This window comes from Nyctibius grandis, chromosome 15 (assembly GCF_013368605.1).
Source record: "Nyctibius grandis isolate bNycGra1 chromosome 15, bNycGra1.pri, whole genome shotgun sequence".
In the NCBI taxonomy this organism is placed as follows: Eukaryota; Metazoa; Chordata; class Aves; order Nyctibiiformes; family Nyctibiidae; genus Nyctibius; species Nyctibius grandis.
The window spans coordinates 6,697,294-6,712,359 of NC_090672.1; the positions used below are offsets into that span (position 1 = coordinate 6,697,294).

Below are 15,066 nucleotides of genomic sequence, written 5' to 3' on the forward strand. Positions count from 1 at the left end.
ATGCCCTGTGGGTTTGGTTTTTTAATTTTATTTAGGCAACTGAAACAACTGCAGCTCTATGAATCAAGCAGGAAAAAATTACAGTGGAGGGGTTAGAAGCAATACAATGGAGAGCAGCTGAACTAGCACTGTGCAGAACTGCTCTCTAGCTGCTCCATTTGATAGAAATAAAAGCAAAAAAAGCCAGGGACAGGAAGAAGTGACTGTAGAGAAGCACCTTCTCCAGAACTGGCAGAAATGGGTCCTGCTCCTGCGGTTGCCAGTGGAGCTCGGCTGGCTGTCCTTTGTCCTGGGGCTTCTTGGGAAGGCTCGGCAGCTGGGTGCCTTCCTTGGCGAGGTGTTTCGTGGGCTGGTTGCTCATGGCTCCCATCGCCAGCTCGGCCTGCACGTCTGCAAAGAGCAAATGGCACATGTCAGTATAGGGGGGTTGGTGGGTGACTGCCACGACTGATACTGCCTGGGGCACTGCTTGACCTGAGGAAACCCACCCTCCCTCAAAGGAACCTGCAGTAAAATGCACCGAACCTACTTTAAGAGGTTATGGGTCACTTTACCTGGCTGGAAGCTTCTGAGAACCTCATCGAAGTGTAGAGATTTGAGCTGCTGGTGCAAGAGGAAGAAGGTGTCTAACACAGCCATGATCATGAGCAGGAAGGTGCCTAAGAAGAATACCACTGCAGAACAATATGAAAACAAAGACAGCCCTTGGTAATTGGCATAGTTTTCTTGAATGTAATCCTGTCTGTGTTGAGTTGCCTGGTGGGGAAGAGGGGAAATTTCTAACTCCAGCAAGCTGATAAAGCTGTTTGTGACTTCGGTGTTCATGAACGTGTCCATAAACACCCAAAGACCTTCTTCAGGGTTGGTACCTGTGTAAAAATCAGTTAGTTTTTATTCAATAAAGATGGGTACCTATTATGGGTGGTTTGTTGGAGGAAGTTGGGAGGATGTTGTTGAGAATCACAGCTAACATGGAGCTGCCGAGGATGATGGCAATCTGGAAATTAATTTTCTCCTGGAGAGAACTGGGTCCAAACAGCACAGCCATATCCAGCAGATACAGGGCGCACGTTGGGAGGATCAGGTTCAAAATATACAGAGTGGGTCGTCTCTCTATAGAAATCTGTTGAAGAAGACGGACAAAATTTAGGTGAGCAGGAGAGAACTTACTGTGTTGGGTGAATGCTTGTTCCCTAATGTAGAAAATTATTGTTTCATACTTTTTTGGTTTTGGTGGCAATTCAATGCAATATAATATGAAAGTACTGCCATACCACGTAGGTCACCACAGAAAATTCTCCATCTTCCATCTCTACTGTGTATTCAATGATGCTCAGGTTGGTGAACTTCCATTCTCCATCAGTTAGGAAGTAACTCTGGCTGTCTTTCATGATCTCAGCTGGTTTTTGTCTCGTATTCATGACAAGGTCTGTTACTGTTTGGGCAGGAGGCAGAGGAGGAGAAAAGTTACAGAATTTAGGTAACTAGAGGTCGGTTATTTCCTCTCCCTTTCCCTCCCAACCAAGGCTGTGTGCAGGTGGGGAAAGGCAAAGTTTCTCACACTGCTGGGGTTTCTTAGCCCATTAGGGAGAAATTGAAAAGGACTCTGGTGAAGAGACTTGGACCTCTGGGAATGTGGATCAGAGGAGAAAACTCCAGTGAATTAGGACAGTTGTCCTTTGCGGATGGCAGCTGGAGGGTTTTGTGTCACCTCTGCTTATTTTTCAACCCTTCCTCTTGGGATGAAACTCTGCCTGCAGTTTGGGTCCCTGAGACTGTCCTTAATTTCCTCTCGTTTCCAGGGCTTTCAGGTATGTTTAAAGATCAGTCCTGCAGAATTGTATGTGAACAAGTAGCCTTGGTGCAGGAAGCCTCCTAGTCTCTTGGTTTGTAGAGACCAGTCCCGAGGGGGACTTGCCACAGAACATCCAGATGCTTCCAGAGATGTTGCTGGGAAACGTGCCAAAACAGAATGACAGTGTTTTAGCTCATTTCCCCTGGTGTTACATGACCTCAACCCCGCTGACCCAGTGTGAGCGTGTGGTGCTGCTCAGGGAACCCGAGTTAGCCAGAGTCCCTTTCATCTGTTCTTCTTTCTGCAAATTTAGCCCAGCTGTGGTAGAACTCAGCTCGCTGCTGTACCTGGGTAGAGAAATGAAGCTATGCTCATGTTGCACGTCTGGGTGTCAAAGGGAAACTTGAGGATCATCAAGCTGCACGTTAAGGTAACCTGGAAGGGCTGGGTGGAGTTGAAGCTGCCGTTGTGCGTGACAGCCATGTAGTCCAAGTTCGGGTTTAGTCCATTTCCGTTCACTCTGGAGGAAACAAAAGTGGAGAGTGACCGAGCTGCCAGACGCTGCAGTGCTCCTCGGTCCTGCAGAAGCCTGGGCTGTGAGCATCCCTTCGGGGGGCTCTGTGCCAGCACCCAGCAACGGGATGTAGCAGTGAGGAGAGGAAACCCGGGCTTGAAGAAGAGCTGGTGGGTGCCTCTGGACTAAGGTTTGTAGAAGCTCTGCACTTCCCAAGGAAACTCCTTCTTCTCCCCTCTGCTTCCCACTCTCCCCTGGGGCAGGGGCTCATTGCTGTGCTGCTGAGCTGCCTCCCCCTCCTTCCCCCCAGCCCAAGAGCTAGCGGTGGTGCCCGTCCCTCCCTCAGACCCACAGCACTCTGTCCTGTGTCCTACAATGAACTGCCAAGGGCCGTTCAGTGCCACGACATTGCTGGTCTCTGCTGCTGCCTCAGCTTTAACTACAGCCCAGATGGGACATTTCTGGGGATGTTACAGTATTACAGAGCCACAAAGTGCTTTGTATAAACTGTGGTCACCATTAATCTAAATTACGAGGTTCTTGGTTACAGAGAGCGCATGGGAACATCTTTTAACCATATGAGTTTATCCCATTTCCTACAATAATACCAGCATTTCGCATCCATTGTATTTCTCTTAAGCCAGTGGATAAAAATGAAAGAGAAACCTACCGCTCTAAAATGAAGATGGGGGGAGACCAATAAGTATCCATGGGCAGAATGATTTTGGAAATGTTACAGAAATCCTGCGGGTCCCAGGTTACAAAAGTGTTCTTCCACTCCTGGAGGAAGATGTTGCAAGAGAGAAATGAGTGCTGGGCTCGGCACCAGCCATTGTACTGGGCATCACAGGAGAGAAACGCTCTTGAGGGACCTACCAGGTTCAACACGAAGTAAAAAGTGACCGTCTGGAGCTTTTCGACCTGGAGAAACAAAAAGGAAGATAATTAGCTGAATTTATTGGGTACATCCATTGCAGAGCCCAGAAGCTCTCCCCTGTTGCTCTTGCAGTGGACAGCACAGATTGCAGGAACTCAGCTCAATAGGAGAGCTCAGGGATCCTTGGTCCTATGGCTGAAGGGTGGGAGCGTACGGTCTGATGGTTTGGGAAAAAAAATAGATTCTTGTTACCATTTAGATGCCAGTGCCCTGCAAATGCATTGCGCAGTTCAGGCACGCCGCAGGCTGTTTGTCTGAACCTGCCTCTGAACTTTTTCCTGGAAATAAGTGGGAGAAAATACTCCAATTCTTCCAAAAATACTTTCAAACAGCAGAAAGCTGAAGAAGTGGAAGGGGCTGATTCTCATCCCCGTGGCCTCGCTGGCCCAGCCCTGCCTGGCAGAAGACTCAGACCCCAATCTAGCAACTGCTCAGGTTTCTGCTGTGAAGACTCGACAGGAGGTTTGGGTCCTTACCACCGAGAGAATAGCCATCAGCAGAAAATCCATCTTCACTTCCACAGGCTCCTTCAAGTTTGTCTTGGGCAGTATGTGTGCGTGCAGCCTGCTGTAAGAGGAGATGTTCAGGTACTCGACAACATCGTAGTAGGTGCAGACGTACCTTGGACCAGCCCCTGCTAGAAAAAAAAAAAATTCCACTTGAATCAGGAAAGGATCAGGCAAGATCTCAACCTGTGAGAGAGAGAGATACTGAAAGAGAAAGGGTATGGAGCTGTGGATATGAAAAACATTGTTAATGCAGGCAAATCCCTATCACAGAGATGAGAACGGAATTCCTCCAAGCTTTTCTATCCCTCTTAAACTTACCTGTCCCAAGAGAAAAGGTGAGGATAGCTATAAAAGCTCGCTGCATCGTCCTCTGCTTCCAAATAAGGAGCCAAACGGTACTGTGTGTCTTATGAACGGTTCCAGGACACGTCATTTGTTATGTAGAAGCTGATTTGATATTTATTAATGAGGGACAGATATTTTGTAAACAGAAGCTAGACATTTTATGTATCTATTTGCATTGGAAGGAAGAATTTGCTAATGGTTTGATGCACTCAGCTGGCTCTTGGGAGCAGCATTTTGTTGTGGTAAAGGAGAAATAAGGTCATTAAAAAAGAAAATCCGACAATTTGAGGGAGAGGAAAAGAAAGGGCCCATCTCCACAAAGAAAAGGTGAGGAGCCAGAGCCACTCAGAAGCAAATCTTGCCTCATTTACAGGGCTGAAAGTCTGCTGCAACCCCACTGAAATGGAATCCGAATTAGTGGTTGTGTGATGTGAGAGGTGCCGGGGAGGCGGAGGAGAGGCTGCTCTCCTTCGAGCCTGCTCCTGCTCCGTAGCAGCCCAGGCTGTGGCGTTAAGAGTACATCCTCATTTCCCAAAGCACTGAGCCTTTCACACACCCGCTGATTTTCTGTTTCTGCCTCCTTGCTGATCTCCCGTGCTCTCGAGGTGCTTCTCTGTCTTCATGATTAAGATAAAAGACTCCAATGCTTTTTTTTTTACGTCTCCCTCTGTCTTTCCCTCAGCCACCCTCCTCTCCATCACTGCCTATTTTTCCTGTTGTGATTCCAGCGATACCTTCGTGTGCTCGAAGCGATGGTGCCCTTGCAGGGGAGTGACTCCAATTCACGTGTGCTTGGAAAGTCCCATCCCGCTGGGACATCGTAGATGGCACCTTATTACTGTGGCTTCTGGTTGTGTCAGAGATAGGAGGTGGGAAATGTATGGGCATGAGACAGGGTTTGAATCAGACATAAGGGGCACGAGAAGAAGTAGGGGTGACCTCTGTGCTGGGGCTTGAGGGCTGTGTTGGTTGTAGGAGCTTACGCTGGTGGGTGACAGTGTCACTGGAGGTGGGACAACGTTGAGCCCCCAGAATGGTGCTAGAGGTGGCCTCCAGCGATGCCTTACGCTTGCCAGCAGCTGGTGGGATGTGAGTACACGGGAGGTGCAAATCCATCCTGTTGCTTTGCAAACCTGTGGTACCCACTGGGTCCTGTTGCAGCCAGGCCCTTGCCTCCACCACGCACCCCGCACAGCGTCCCTCCTGCAGCAGCCGCCGGGAGGGGCAGAGGAGGGAGGGAGGGAAGTGGGATCCATGGGGCACTTTCGAGGCTGGGTGAGGTGATGGGGCGACTCGGATGCTCGGCGAGAGCCCTCCCTGCTCAGCACCCTGCTCTGCCCCTCTCCAGCAACGCCCCCGAGCCCTGGCTGCGGCACTGCCCCCGGCTCCGGCGCAGACAGCGAGTCCCGCGCCTGGTTTCGGATCGTCCTTCCCCGGCCATGTCTCCGGGGGTCCCCCCGTGCCCCGGGGTGCTCCAGCGGCGGTGCCGGGGGCTCCGGGGGGCCCCGGGGGTGGGAGCGATGCTGGGGGTCGGCAGCATCACTGAGGGGGGGCTGCAGCACCGGCGACCGCGTGGCCTAATGGATAAGGCGTCTGACTTCGGATCAGAAGATTGAGGGTTCGAGTCCCTTCGTGGTCGGCCCTTTCCCACCTCGCCCCCCTATTTTTACCGCCCCTCCAGCTTTTCCCACGTCTCCCTTCGCGCCTCTTCCCCTTCGGTGGAGGGAACACGCGAAGCCGGGTTTGGCCCCGCGTCTCCCGGGACAGCCCCGCTCCGCTCCCCCTTCCCCTGCAGCCCCGGGGTGATCCCCCCTCCCCCGTGGGTGACACGCGCGATCGCGGCCCCGCGGCGGGGGCGGGCCGTTCCAACGGGCCGGGGCGCGCGCCCTGCGCAGCCCCAGTGGCCTAATGGATAAGGCACTGGCCTCCTAAGCCAGGGATTGTGGGTTCGAGTCCCATCTGGGGTGAGGAGCCTTTTGCCGGTGCTCAGCCCCCGTTTCTGTGCTCTTTCTCCCAGTTTTAGTGCCGCCAGCGCAGCGCTGCTGGGCCCCATCCTGCTCCTGCTGGTGCTGCTCAGCAGGCGCTGGTTTTGGCTGCTCAGTGGGAAGATACCAGCCGGCTGAACATGAGCCAGCAGTGTGCCCAGGTGGCCAAGAAGGCCACCAGCATCCTGGCTTGCATCAGCACTAGTGTGGCCAGCAGGACAAGGGCAGTGATTGTCCCACTGTACTCAGCACTGGTGAGGCCGCACCTTGAATCCTGGGTTCAGTTTTGGGCCCCAAGAAAGACACTGAGGTGCTGGAGCGAGTCCAGAGAAGGGCAATGGAGCTGGTGAAGGGTCTGGAGCACAAGTGTGATGAGGAGCGGCTGAGGGACCTGGGGGTGTTTAGTCTGGAGAAAAGGAGGCTCAGGGGAGACCTTCTTGCTCTACAACTACCTGAAAGGAGGGTGTAGTGAGGTGGGGGTCGGTCTCTTCTCCCGTGTAACAAGTGATGGGACGGGAGGAAACAGCCTCAAGTTGCACCAGGGGAGGTTTAGATTGGGGATCAGGGACAATTTCTTCACTGAAAGGGTTGTCAGGCGCTGGAACAGGCTGCCCAGGGCAGTGGTGGAGTCACCATCCCTGGAGGGATTTAAAAGCTGTGTAGATGTGGTGCTGAGGGACATGGGTTAGTGGTGGCCTTGGCAGTGCTGGGTTAACAGTTGGACTTGATCTTAAAGGTCCTTTCCAACCCAAACGATTCTGTGATTCTGTGTTCCCTGTCTCCCCTGGCAGATGTCAGTTAAGGAGGTTAATGCACTGGGAGAACCCAGAAGTGCAAATCAAACAGTGCTGCTGAATATGTGCGTCTGGGCGCAGCCGCCAGAGACAGAGCTTGCAGCGGGGGAGAGTGAAGAGGGAGGTCAGGGTGATCCACGACGTGTGTTTTGGGGCAGCGAGATCCCCAGGGCAGCTCCAGGCTTTCCCACTGCACCACCACTGCTCTCCACAGGCTGCTGTACATGAGCTGTGCGCGGTGCTGTTGGGACGATGTGGTTCTCTGCTCCCTGCCAGCATCCCAGTTTAGATCTCACACAAAAGAGAAGCAACGAGGAGCAGCTACAAACTGCCCCAGGTTGCAGTGCAAAGGCGGGTGCTTTATCCGGCTGGTTGTGTGGTCCTGCACGCCCAGCACTCGAGTGAGGCTGGTACTGAGGGAATAACAACCAGCTTTTGCCTTGGGACCTGTTGATGAAAAGGTGATTTTTGGAGAGGCATTAATGAAAGGGTGGTTTTTGGAGGGGAGAGTGCGTGCATCACTGGCTCTGCCCCATCCGCCTGGAGCACGGGCACCTTTCAAGTTGCCCTAGAAGGTGCAAAAGCAGAGCAGTTAAAGCTGTTTTTTTAGCCTTTTCTGGGCAGGGCTGGGTCTGTGTTGGGTCAGGGCTGAGCACAGAATTTCAGCTGCATTTTTTACCCCCTCTGGGTGCTCCCTGTATCATCAGCTGCATCTGACTCCCAACAAAACCCCTATTGATGCTGGGGGATGACTACCTTGCAGGTGTCATGCAAACCTCTTCCCGGAGCAGGACAAGCTCTAATGGGAAGGAAGCTTTACTCCTCTGCCAGAAACCGCATCTCCACGAGGGGCTGGTCGTTGGCGTCACGCAGTTTGGTTGTGCTGCCCTGGGACCAGAGTCCTCCACGTAAGTGCCTTCAGGATAATGCCCTCTCAGGTTCGTTGCATTAAAAAGCTGCTTGGAGGGTCTTTTCCTACAGAGTTAATGGATTTTAAAAGGCAGCTGCGGTCAGGGTGATATCACACTAGTAAAACCTAAAGTGAAGTTTATTTCTAAGTAATTTTTCTCTGTTAGGTGTGGGAGGAAAAGACTCTGCTGCCTGGAAAGCAGCAAACCTGCTGAAGCCCCAGGCAGCTGACCTGCAGGTCCCTGGGCTACTCAGCAAACCCTGCCTGCTTTGGGGGCTGGGGAAAGGGCTGTAGGGGTGTCTCCAGGCTGGTATTACCTGGAACCAGTTGACTTTCACCTCTTTGGATGACCAGCTTCAGGGCTGTGGCCAGAGCACATTTTTGTGCATCATTCTTACAAGTCTGGATAGCGTCAGGTGGCTTTTGGGGGTGTTTGATCCCTTGGCTTCCTTCAGGCAGCGTTTTCTTTGCATCTCCTGGAGTCTCCATCAGCACACAGAGGGTAAACTGAGGCTGGGGGGGTCTACGATGACCTGCTGGCACACGGGGTCCCATGGGCGGAGGGACCCCTCGCCCGTTCACCCCCATGGCCAGTGCTGGGCCGGGAGGAACAGCCGCAATCCCAGGAGGGACGGGAGTGTGGGCGATGCTCAGGGGGTGGCGGGGCCACCCGTGGGACCCCCCCGGTGTGTGTCACTGTCCCCAGAGCAGAGTTATGGGGGACCACGTGGCCTAATGGATAAGGCGTCTGACTTCGGATCAGAAGATTGAGGGTTCGAGTCCCTTCGTGGTTGTTTTAAAGCCACGCGAGATCCTCGAGGTGTTTAATTGCCCCGTGCCGCTGGCTTGGGGGGACGGTGAGAGCATCCCCCGGGGGCAGCGGTGGGGCGAAGCTCGAGGGAACGCCCCGGTGCTGGGGGCAGCTTTAGGGTGGGAGCTGCCCTGCTAACCCCTGGGGATCTCGAGGTGGTGGGGGGAGATTCGTGCCCGCGGGGCAGCCCCCAGCAGCCTGTCCCGGGGGTGGAGGCTGCACCGGAGCCGGGCCCCAGGTGATGCCGGTTCCCGGTGATTCCCGGCACACGCGGGGAGGGGATAAAAAGGGAAGCGGCTGCCTGGGCTGGGGCTTTTTACGGCTGCAGGAAGCGCCTGGTGAGCTACGGCGGTGCTGGGGCGAGTTGGAGGGGTCTGGGTGTGTGAGGGGGGTGTGTGTGTAAGGCGACAAGTCCCCATGTCGCCCCTCCCTGCTGCAAGGAGCCAGAGTTGGGAAAAGGGCGGCTGTCAGCCCGGGTGGGCCTCGAACCCTCAATTCGTGGCTTAGGAGGCCGGTGCCTTATCCATTAGGCCACTGCGGCCGCGTAAAAGCCGCGCCCCCCCCCGCCCCCCCCCCCCCGCGCTTTTTCCGCGGGGGTCTGGAGCAAACCCCCCCCCCGCACCCGGGGCTGGTTGTGGGTGGGGTTATTGAACCGCAAACCGGCACCGGGCACCGGCACCTCCCGCCCCCCGCCGTGGGAGCCCTTCGCGAGGGGCTCCAGCGCCCCCGGCCGGTGTTATTGTGGGGTGGGGGCTGCGCTGGGAAGCTTGTCTGGGCGATGGAGGGAGGAGGGCTGCGTGGCTTGAGGGGGACGGTGCTGCCTCGCTCCGGGGGGTGTTCAGTCCTGGGGGATCCCCCGTGGAACCCCCCCCTTCCCACCACGCTGCCCTCTGGCCATCAGAGAGTTAAGTTACGGCACCCAAAATACGTGCTCGGGCAGCCCCAGTGGCCTAATGGATAAGGCACTGGCCTCCTAAGCCAGGGATTGTGGGTTCGAGTCCCATCTGGGGTGAGCTTTTTGTTCTCGGGGATCCCGAGGTGCCCCGGTTTGGGGGGCCCGTGCTGCGGTTGGGGGTGACGCACCCCCAGGGCACCCCTGGGCTCGCTGATGTGAACGACAAGGGGGTTTCTTGGCATAAAAACAGGCACAATCTTGGGCTTCTCTTTGAATCTCCTTTTTTTTAAGCTCCTCCGAATCCCGGTGTCACGGGCTGGCCCCGAGGCTTTCAGCAACATTTTGCAAATCTTACTGTAAAATGTGGGGAGGGAAACCTGAGCAGCAGGTGAGACATGGCCGGGAGGTCTCAGCTGAGGTTGTTGCTGTCCCCAGTGATGTGTGATGGCTTTCAGTGTCAGAAATGTGTCTCAAGTGGTGACACCTACTGTGCTTGTAAGGGCCAGGGCACAGCGGGGAGCTGCAGACACCTTTGCCTGTGAGGGGGGGAGCTGGCAGCCACCCCCCTCCCACGAAGAAACGCTTTAGGCAGGAGAAAAGTTTATTGTCTTTGCTCCCCTGGCTGGGCAGGGGTGGAGGCAGCTGGCCTGGGGCAGGGTCCCCTGGCAGGGATGTCAGGAGGGGTTGGTGGCAGCCCATTTGGGGGAAGATGCAGGGTTTGAGCTCTCTGCTTTTTGCTGATCCAGGCTGTGTGAGGGGAGAGCTCAAAGGACACCCCTACCCAAGGGGACCAGACACAGGCTGTGTCAGCAGAGCCCCAGACACCTCACTGGGCCCCAGTGGGGAGCCCTTCCCCTCTTATTTGGATCTATGCCTAAAACAGAGCCACCTCTCCTCACCCCAGGTGGGACTCGAACCCACACTCCCTGACTTAGAAGGCCAGTGCCTTATCCATTAGGCCACTGGGGCCCTGCAAAATGATGAAAAAAAGCATAATTTTGGTATATTTGAGACCCCCTCCCCTGCAGTGAACTGACCCGGCGGTGTTGGTATCCACCACGCTGCACCACGGCACTCTGTCCTGTTTGAACAGGGTCCGCTGATGAGCGACGCCCGAAGCCTGTAAGACCCAGCCCAAGGTTTTTGGTGTTCCACCTCAAGGGCCAGAAGCCTCCTGTACCTACAGGGTGGTTTTTGAATGGAGAGCAATTGCCTCCTGTCAAATTCCTGCCCTGGCTTTAGGTTAATTTAACAAAATGACACTTTGGTTAGCAAAAAAAAAAAATCAACTAAAATTTGAGAAAATAATTTGCTTAAAATGGTGAATATTTCCTACTTAGATATGCAGTTAAGACTGCTTTTACTCTTCCCTTTCCCCCAAAAACTACTGCTGCTTACGTGCTCGGCAGCAGGGGGTGCCCTCACAGAGCAGAGGGCTGGATGGGTGGGGACAAAGAATTAAAAAAAAAAGTAGCTGACAAAAATCTGAATGTTTAGTTTCTCTTGAACAATAATTTTTCTGCAAAATGACTGACAGGCTGTCACAGTGTATCATTAGGTTCAAAAGGAGATGTTAAATATTTTTATTTACACTTTCAGACCATTTTTATTCAATATAGCTCACGAGTTCAGCATCATCTACAGCTGCCAACACCATTTCTTTAAAAAGTCGGTATGCCAAGGACTTTGATCTCTGCTGTTCTCAGTCAAAGTCTGCCTTCCTGCTCTGTTTTATATTCGAGTGTATCTTCTTCTGTCGTAGTCGTTCACGGTTCACTTTTTCCACCCTAAAACAAAATGAAAAGATCCTTTAGTGTACAAAGAAAACATTTAAATATTCAACTTTGAGCACAGTTATAATGTAGATTCAATGAGCTGACAAATGTCCACAGACAAAAAAAAATCAATCCTGGTTCTTGGGATGCTACCCAGGAAAGCAGCTAAGATCTAACAGACCAGGGATTGATTTTTTTTTTTAATAAAAAGAAATCCAAATGAGTATGAAGAAGCTTGTTTAAAGAGGCTGCAAACTAAATCATGGGACATAACCTGGATCTATCTCAAATGTCATTTCAACAAAGATACCTCTCTATGAGTTTCTGTGTAGTCTCCTTGGACACCACCTTGGGTGTCTCAGTAGCCTCCGTGACCATGGTTCTGATTTTTTCTAGACAAATCGCCAAATTCCTCATCTGGTAGCGACTCTCTTCGGAGTTCACAATCAGCTCCCCAGCTCGGTTTATCTTATTCCTGTGCTATAAAGGGGGAAAACATGATGCAATCACTGAAGTCTCGTTAGACTTGTCCTGTTCTGGCTGAAAGTGTGATATTTAAACGGTGCCTGGAAGGGGGAGGGTAGTTACCATCGATGCCATTTTTTGTCTTACAGCTTCTGGAATCCAGTCTGCTGACGCCAGGTGGAACCGAACTTCTGCCTTGGAATTCACTGGGAGGAAAAACAGGATCTTTTTTTCAATGTAATGGCTCACCTTCGTAAGTTTTATGAGATAATTCAGTCTGTTTCCTGCTGGCTTTGAACACAGGATGATTCCAGTATTAATCTCCTGAAAGATCACAATTTTTTTCCTTGCTATATTTTTCCATACTGTTCTACAAGACAAACCCTAAATTTTTATGGAGACTCTGTCATGGTATTTGCCTTTCTAGACGCTACAGGATTTATTGCTATTACCAGTCACTAACTACCTTACTTTTAATGGCAATGGCAGAACAGGAAGGATTTTTAGTTTATTTGAATTAAGCTGAGAATTTATTGCACTCTTAAGTTTCACAATCCAGTCGGCTTGTTGTATGTTTGATCAATGAAAACAGGCAGAAGTGGTGTTTTGTGTGACACGTGCAGCAGCAACAATCCCAGTAAGAGTGTTTCTAGGAGAAACCAATATGGTACCACTGGTCTTGAGCACTGTGAAGACCTAGAAGTTGTGTTAAAACGTAGGGTGATGATAATGAAAATTAGCATAAGGGAGCACAAAGATGGTCTTTAATTTCAAGCTCCCAATATTTCACCACAAACTATAAAGAAGCAACTTAAAGAGGAGGATTTTTCGTTCAAAAATCCCTTCCTCACCTTTATTAACGTGCTGCCCTCCAGGGCCGCTGCTCCGGCTGTAGGACACGGTCAGGCGAGCTGGAAGGGAAGAGCAGCAGCGTGCTGACCCGCTGCTTCGGCAGCAGGGAGCGGGGACGACACAGGCCTGAGGGACGCCTGGGACCCCGGGGTGGCTTCGTTCTGGGTTGAGCCTGGACTCCGTAGACCGGAGCCTAACGCACCTCTGGGTGCTTAACCCGGGGCAGGCCCAGCCGAGCACGCGGGGCCAGGGCTGTTTGGGGGGGGGACTCACCCATGGGGATGTCGAGGGTGGCTGGCGGCGGCTCCTCCTGCAAAACACCGCGGGGTGCCCGCATGAGGCGCGGGGGCGAGGCTGGGGGCAGGCAGGGCCGCACCGCGGGCCCGGCCCCGATCGCCCCCGGGGGACAGAGCTGGGCCTGGGGCTGCCTGGCCCCGCCCACCCGCTGGCACCGCCCCGTGACACAACCCCCGCCCACTCGCTGTCACTCAGGCGCTAAGTCCCGCCCCCGCCCGGCTTCCTGCCCCGCCCCGCCCGCCCCCGCCGCACTCACCGGGGCGCTGGCGGCGGCGTCGCGGTCCTGCCGCGGCGGGTACAGCTTGTCCAGGCTGTAGGCGCTCCGGTACTCGGTCCCGGCGGCGGCCCGCTGCGAGAACCGGGCGGCGAGAAGCCCTAGCGCCAGCCGCGGCCGGCACAAGCCCCGCAGCGTGTGCGCCGCCATCTTGGCTCCCGCGGTGCGCCCCCGCCACGGCGTCCCCACGGAAACGGCGGCGGCGCGGCGCGTTCCGGGGCGGGGCACGGCAGTGCGGGAGGCCGGAGGGGTTGGAATATATGGGCTGTGTGGGGATGCGTGGGTCTGTGGGGAGTGTGATGTCCGTGAGGTGTGGGGGGTGTAGGAGGTGTGTGGGGGGGATGTGGGAGGTCTGAGGGGGTTTATGGGGTTTGTGGGGCACCGTGGGGGGGTGTAGGAGGCTTGGGGGGGGGTATATGAAGTCTGTGGGGCACTGTGGGAGGTCTGGGGGGGTTATGGGGTCTGTGGGGGGGATGTGGAAGGTCTGGGGGAGTTTGTGGGTTCTGTGGGGCACCGTGGGGGGTGTAGGAGGTCTGGGCGGGTATATGTCTCTGTGGGGTGCCGAGTGGGGTATGTGGGGTGTCTGGGGGGTATATGGGGTCTGTGAGGTGCTGAGGAAGGCCCTGCTGTGGCAGGTGGTGGAATGGCTGAGGACAAGGATGCTGGGGTGAGGTGGCCATGTGGTGTCCCAGTGTGACCGAGGGGGGCATGGTGTGGGGTGTGGGAGACCCCAGGGCAGGTACCAGGGGCTGGTTTGGGCAGGTCGTTTCCAGCTCCTCAGTGCGCAGGCAGCGGTCGGGGACAGCATGCTTCCACCTGCACCCCGCGCCTTCACAAGCTGAGCGGCTGACGGACGGGCGTAAAAGTGAAAAAGACATCCAACATCTTTCATTTACTGTCTAGTTTTTGCACCTGGGATGCTTCAGCTTTCAGATTTTTATCTGCTCAAGAGTTTTAAATAGTTGTATATATATATGTGTGTCTATATATTTTTTTAATGAAGGTTGATACAGCAGCACATACATCTGTAAGAGAGACAGCGAGGTGGAAGGGGGATGCAGGGGAGTGAAGCACTTGTGCAAATCTTTCAGCTCTTGCTCCTGTTGGAGCTGTCAGGTTGGCTTGACAAGAAGGGTGTGCGTTGGAGAGGGGCAGGGATTGCTATTTCTGGCAGCACGAAAATGCACAGGCAGGGATGGGGCTGTCATTTGCTCTGGTGTTTTGACAGGAGCTGATGATCTTTTGTTTAAAACTGTGGGTGAAGTCAAAATGGGTGTTTCGAAGCTGATATAAAGGCAGCGTGTGATTTGGGATCTGAGCTGGGTCCTGTCTTGATAATCAGCGCAAAATCAGGAAACTCGGTCCTCAGGAAAGGAGCAAGTCCCAGACGGTGGTGGTCGGTCTGCCCTGACTGAGGCTGAGCAGTGCTCGGGGTCAAGGAGGGCTCTGCGCTTTGTTTTAGTTGAATCTTGGTGTCCTGTGGTTCTTCTGCTCTGCTTCCCCTGTCCAAACTTGGCTGAAAATGGAATGCATTAAGGAAAAAAAACCAGACCTGTGAGAGATAAACCGTGCCATCTGGTGACCTTAATTTCTAACAGGGACCAGGTAGATGTTCGTAGCCAGAGGGATGGGTGAAATATCTAAAGCAGGATGACTCATTTTACCAACTGCTGTAGAACATGTCAGCGTTGTTATTGTGCTGGTAACACACGCCAAGGTCGGTGTCATTGTACAGTGCATAGAGGGGGGGAAAGGAGCTTGAAGGTCACGCAGTTGAAGCCAGACCCCTCTAAAAGGACCCTTCTTTGGTTTTGCTTCATTCCCACACTGCATCGGTGGATGCAGATGTCCAAAGAGCCTTGGTAAAAAGCAGAATGATCTCCGCTTGGATGGGTGGAAACAGCTCTC

At 53.7% G+C, this 15,066-nt stretch overlaps 2 protein-coding genes and 5 non-coding genes across 7 annotated transcripts; 4 read left to right on the forward strand and 3 right to left on the reverse strand.

Annotated features, from left to right (window-relative positions):
* Positions 1 to 145: 145 nt before the first annotated feature.
* LOC137670631 (5-hydroxytryptamine receptor 3A-like) lies at positions 146 to 4,119 on the reverse strand. Its single transcript, XM_068413560.1, has 9 exons — positions 4,074 to 4,119; positions 3,723 to 3,883; positions 3,186 to 3,230; positions 2,980 to 3,089; positions 2,143 to 2,315; positions 1,275 to 1,435; positions 913 to 1,123; positions 555 to 659; positions 146 to 390 (listed from the first exon to the last, which is right to left on the reverse strand). Exons 1-9 carry the CDS (start codon positions 4,117 to 4,119, stop codon positions 146 to 148), a joined length of 1,257 nt encoding a protein of 418 aa, XP_068269661.1.
* Positions 4,120 to 5,666: 1,547 nt separating this feature from the next.
* TRNAR-UCG (transfer RNA arginine (anticodon UCG)) lies at positions 5,667 to 5,739 on the forward strand. The gene has a single exon. It is a non-coding gene; the product is annotated as a tRNA-Arg (tRNA).
* A 255-nt stretch (positions 5,740 to 5,994) lies between these two features.
* On the forward strand, positions 5,995 to 6,067 carry TRNAR-CCU (transfer RNA arginine (anticodon CCU)). Its single transcript has one exon. It is a non-coding gene; the product is annotated as a tRNA-Arg (tRNA).
* Positions 6,068 to 8,510: 2,443 nt separating this feature from the next.
* TRNAR-UCG (transfer RNA arginine (anticodon UCG)) lies at positions 8,511 to 8,583 on the forward strand. The gene has a single exon. It is a non-coding gene; the product is annotated as a tRNA-Arg (tRNA).
* Positions 8,584 to 9,539: 956 nt separating this feature from the next.
* Positions 9,540 to 9,612, forward strand: TRNAR-CCU (transfer RNA arginine (anticodon CCU)). The gene has a single exon. It is a non-coding gene; the product is annotated as a tRNA-Arg (tRNA).
* A 779-nt stretch (positions 9,613 to 10,391) lies between these two features.
* TRNAR-UCU (transfer RNA arginine (anticodon UCU)) lies at positions 10,392 to 10,464 on the reverse strand. Its single transcript has one exon. It is a non-coding gene; the product is annotated as a tRNA-Arg (tRNA).
* A 585-nt stretch (positions 10,465 to 11,049) lies between these two features.
* On the reverse strand, positions 11,050 to 13,325 carry MRPL58 (mitochondrial ribosomal protein L58). Its single transcript, XM_068413366.1, has 6 exons — positions 13,141 to 13,325; positions 12,861 to 12,897; positions 12,587 to 12,646; positions 11,859 to 11,941; positions 11,581 to 11,750; positions 11,050 to 11,282 (listed from the first exon to the last, which is right to left on the reverse strand). Exons 1-6 carry the CDS (start codon positions 13,306 to 13,308, stop codon positions 11,198 to 11,200), a joined length of 603 nt encoding a protein of 200 aa, XP_068269467.1. The 5' UTR covers positions 13,309 to 13,325; the 3' UTR covers positions 11,050 to 11,197.
* Positions 13,326 to 15,066: the final 1,741 nt, after the last annotated feature.

Coding starts and splice junctions, on each gene's coding strand:
- LOC137670631 (XM_068413560.1), bottom strand. CDS start 4,119: ATGCAGCGAGCTTTTATAGCTATCCTCACCTTTTCTCTTGGGACAG. Junction 660..912: donor CAACAAACCACCCATAATAG/GTACCCATCTTT, acceptor TATTCTTCTTAG/GCACCTTCCTGCTCATGATC. Junction 391..554: donor TCTCAGAAGCTTCCAGCCAG/GTAAAGTGACCC, acceptor TGCTCTTTGCAG/ACGTGCAGGCCGAGCTGGCG.
- MRPL58 (XM_068413366.1), bottom strand. CDS start 13,308: ATGGCGGCGCACACGCTGCGGGGCTTGTGCCGGCCGCGGCTGGCGCTA. Junction 12,647..12,860: donor CACCCTCGACATCCCCATGG/GTGAGTCCCCCC, acceptor CTTCCCTTCCAG/CTCGCCTGACCGTGTCCTAC. Junction 11,283..11,580: donor ACACAGAAACTCATAGAGAG/GTATCTTTGTTG, acceptor ATTTTGTTTTAG/GGTGGAAAAAGTGAACCGTG.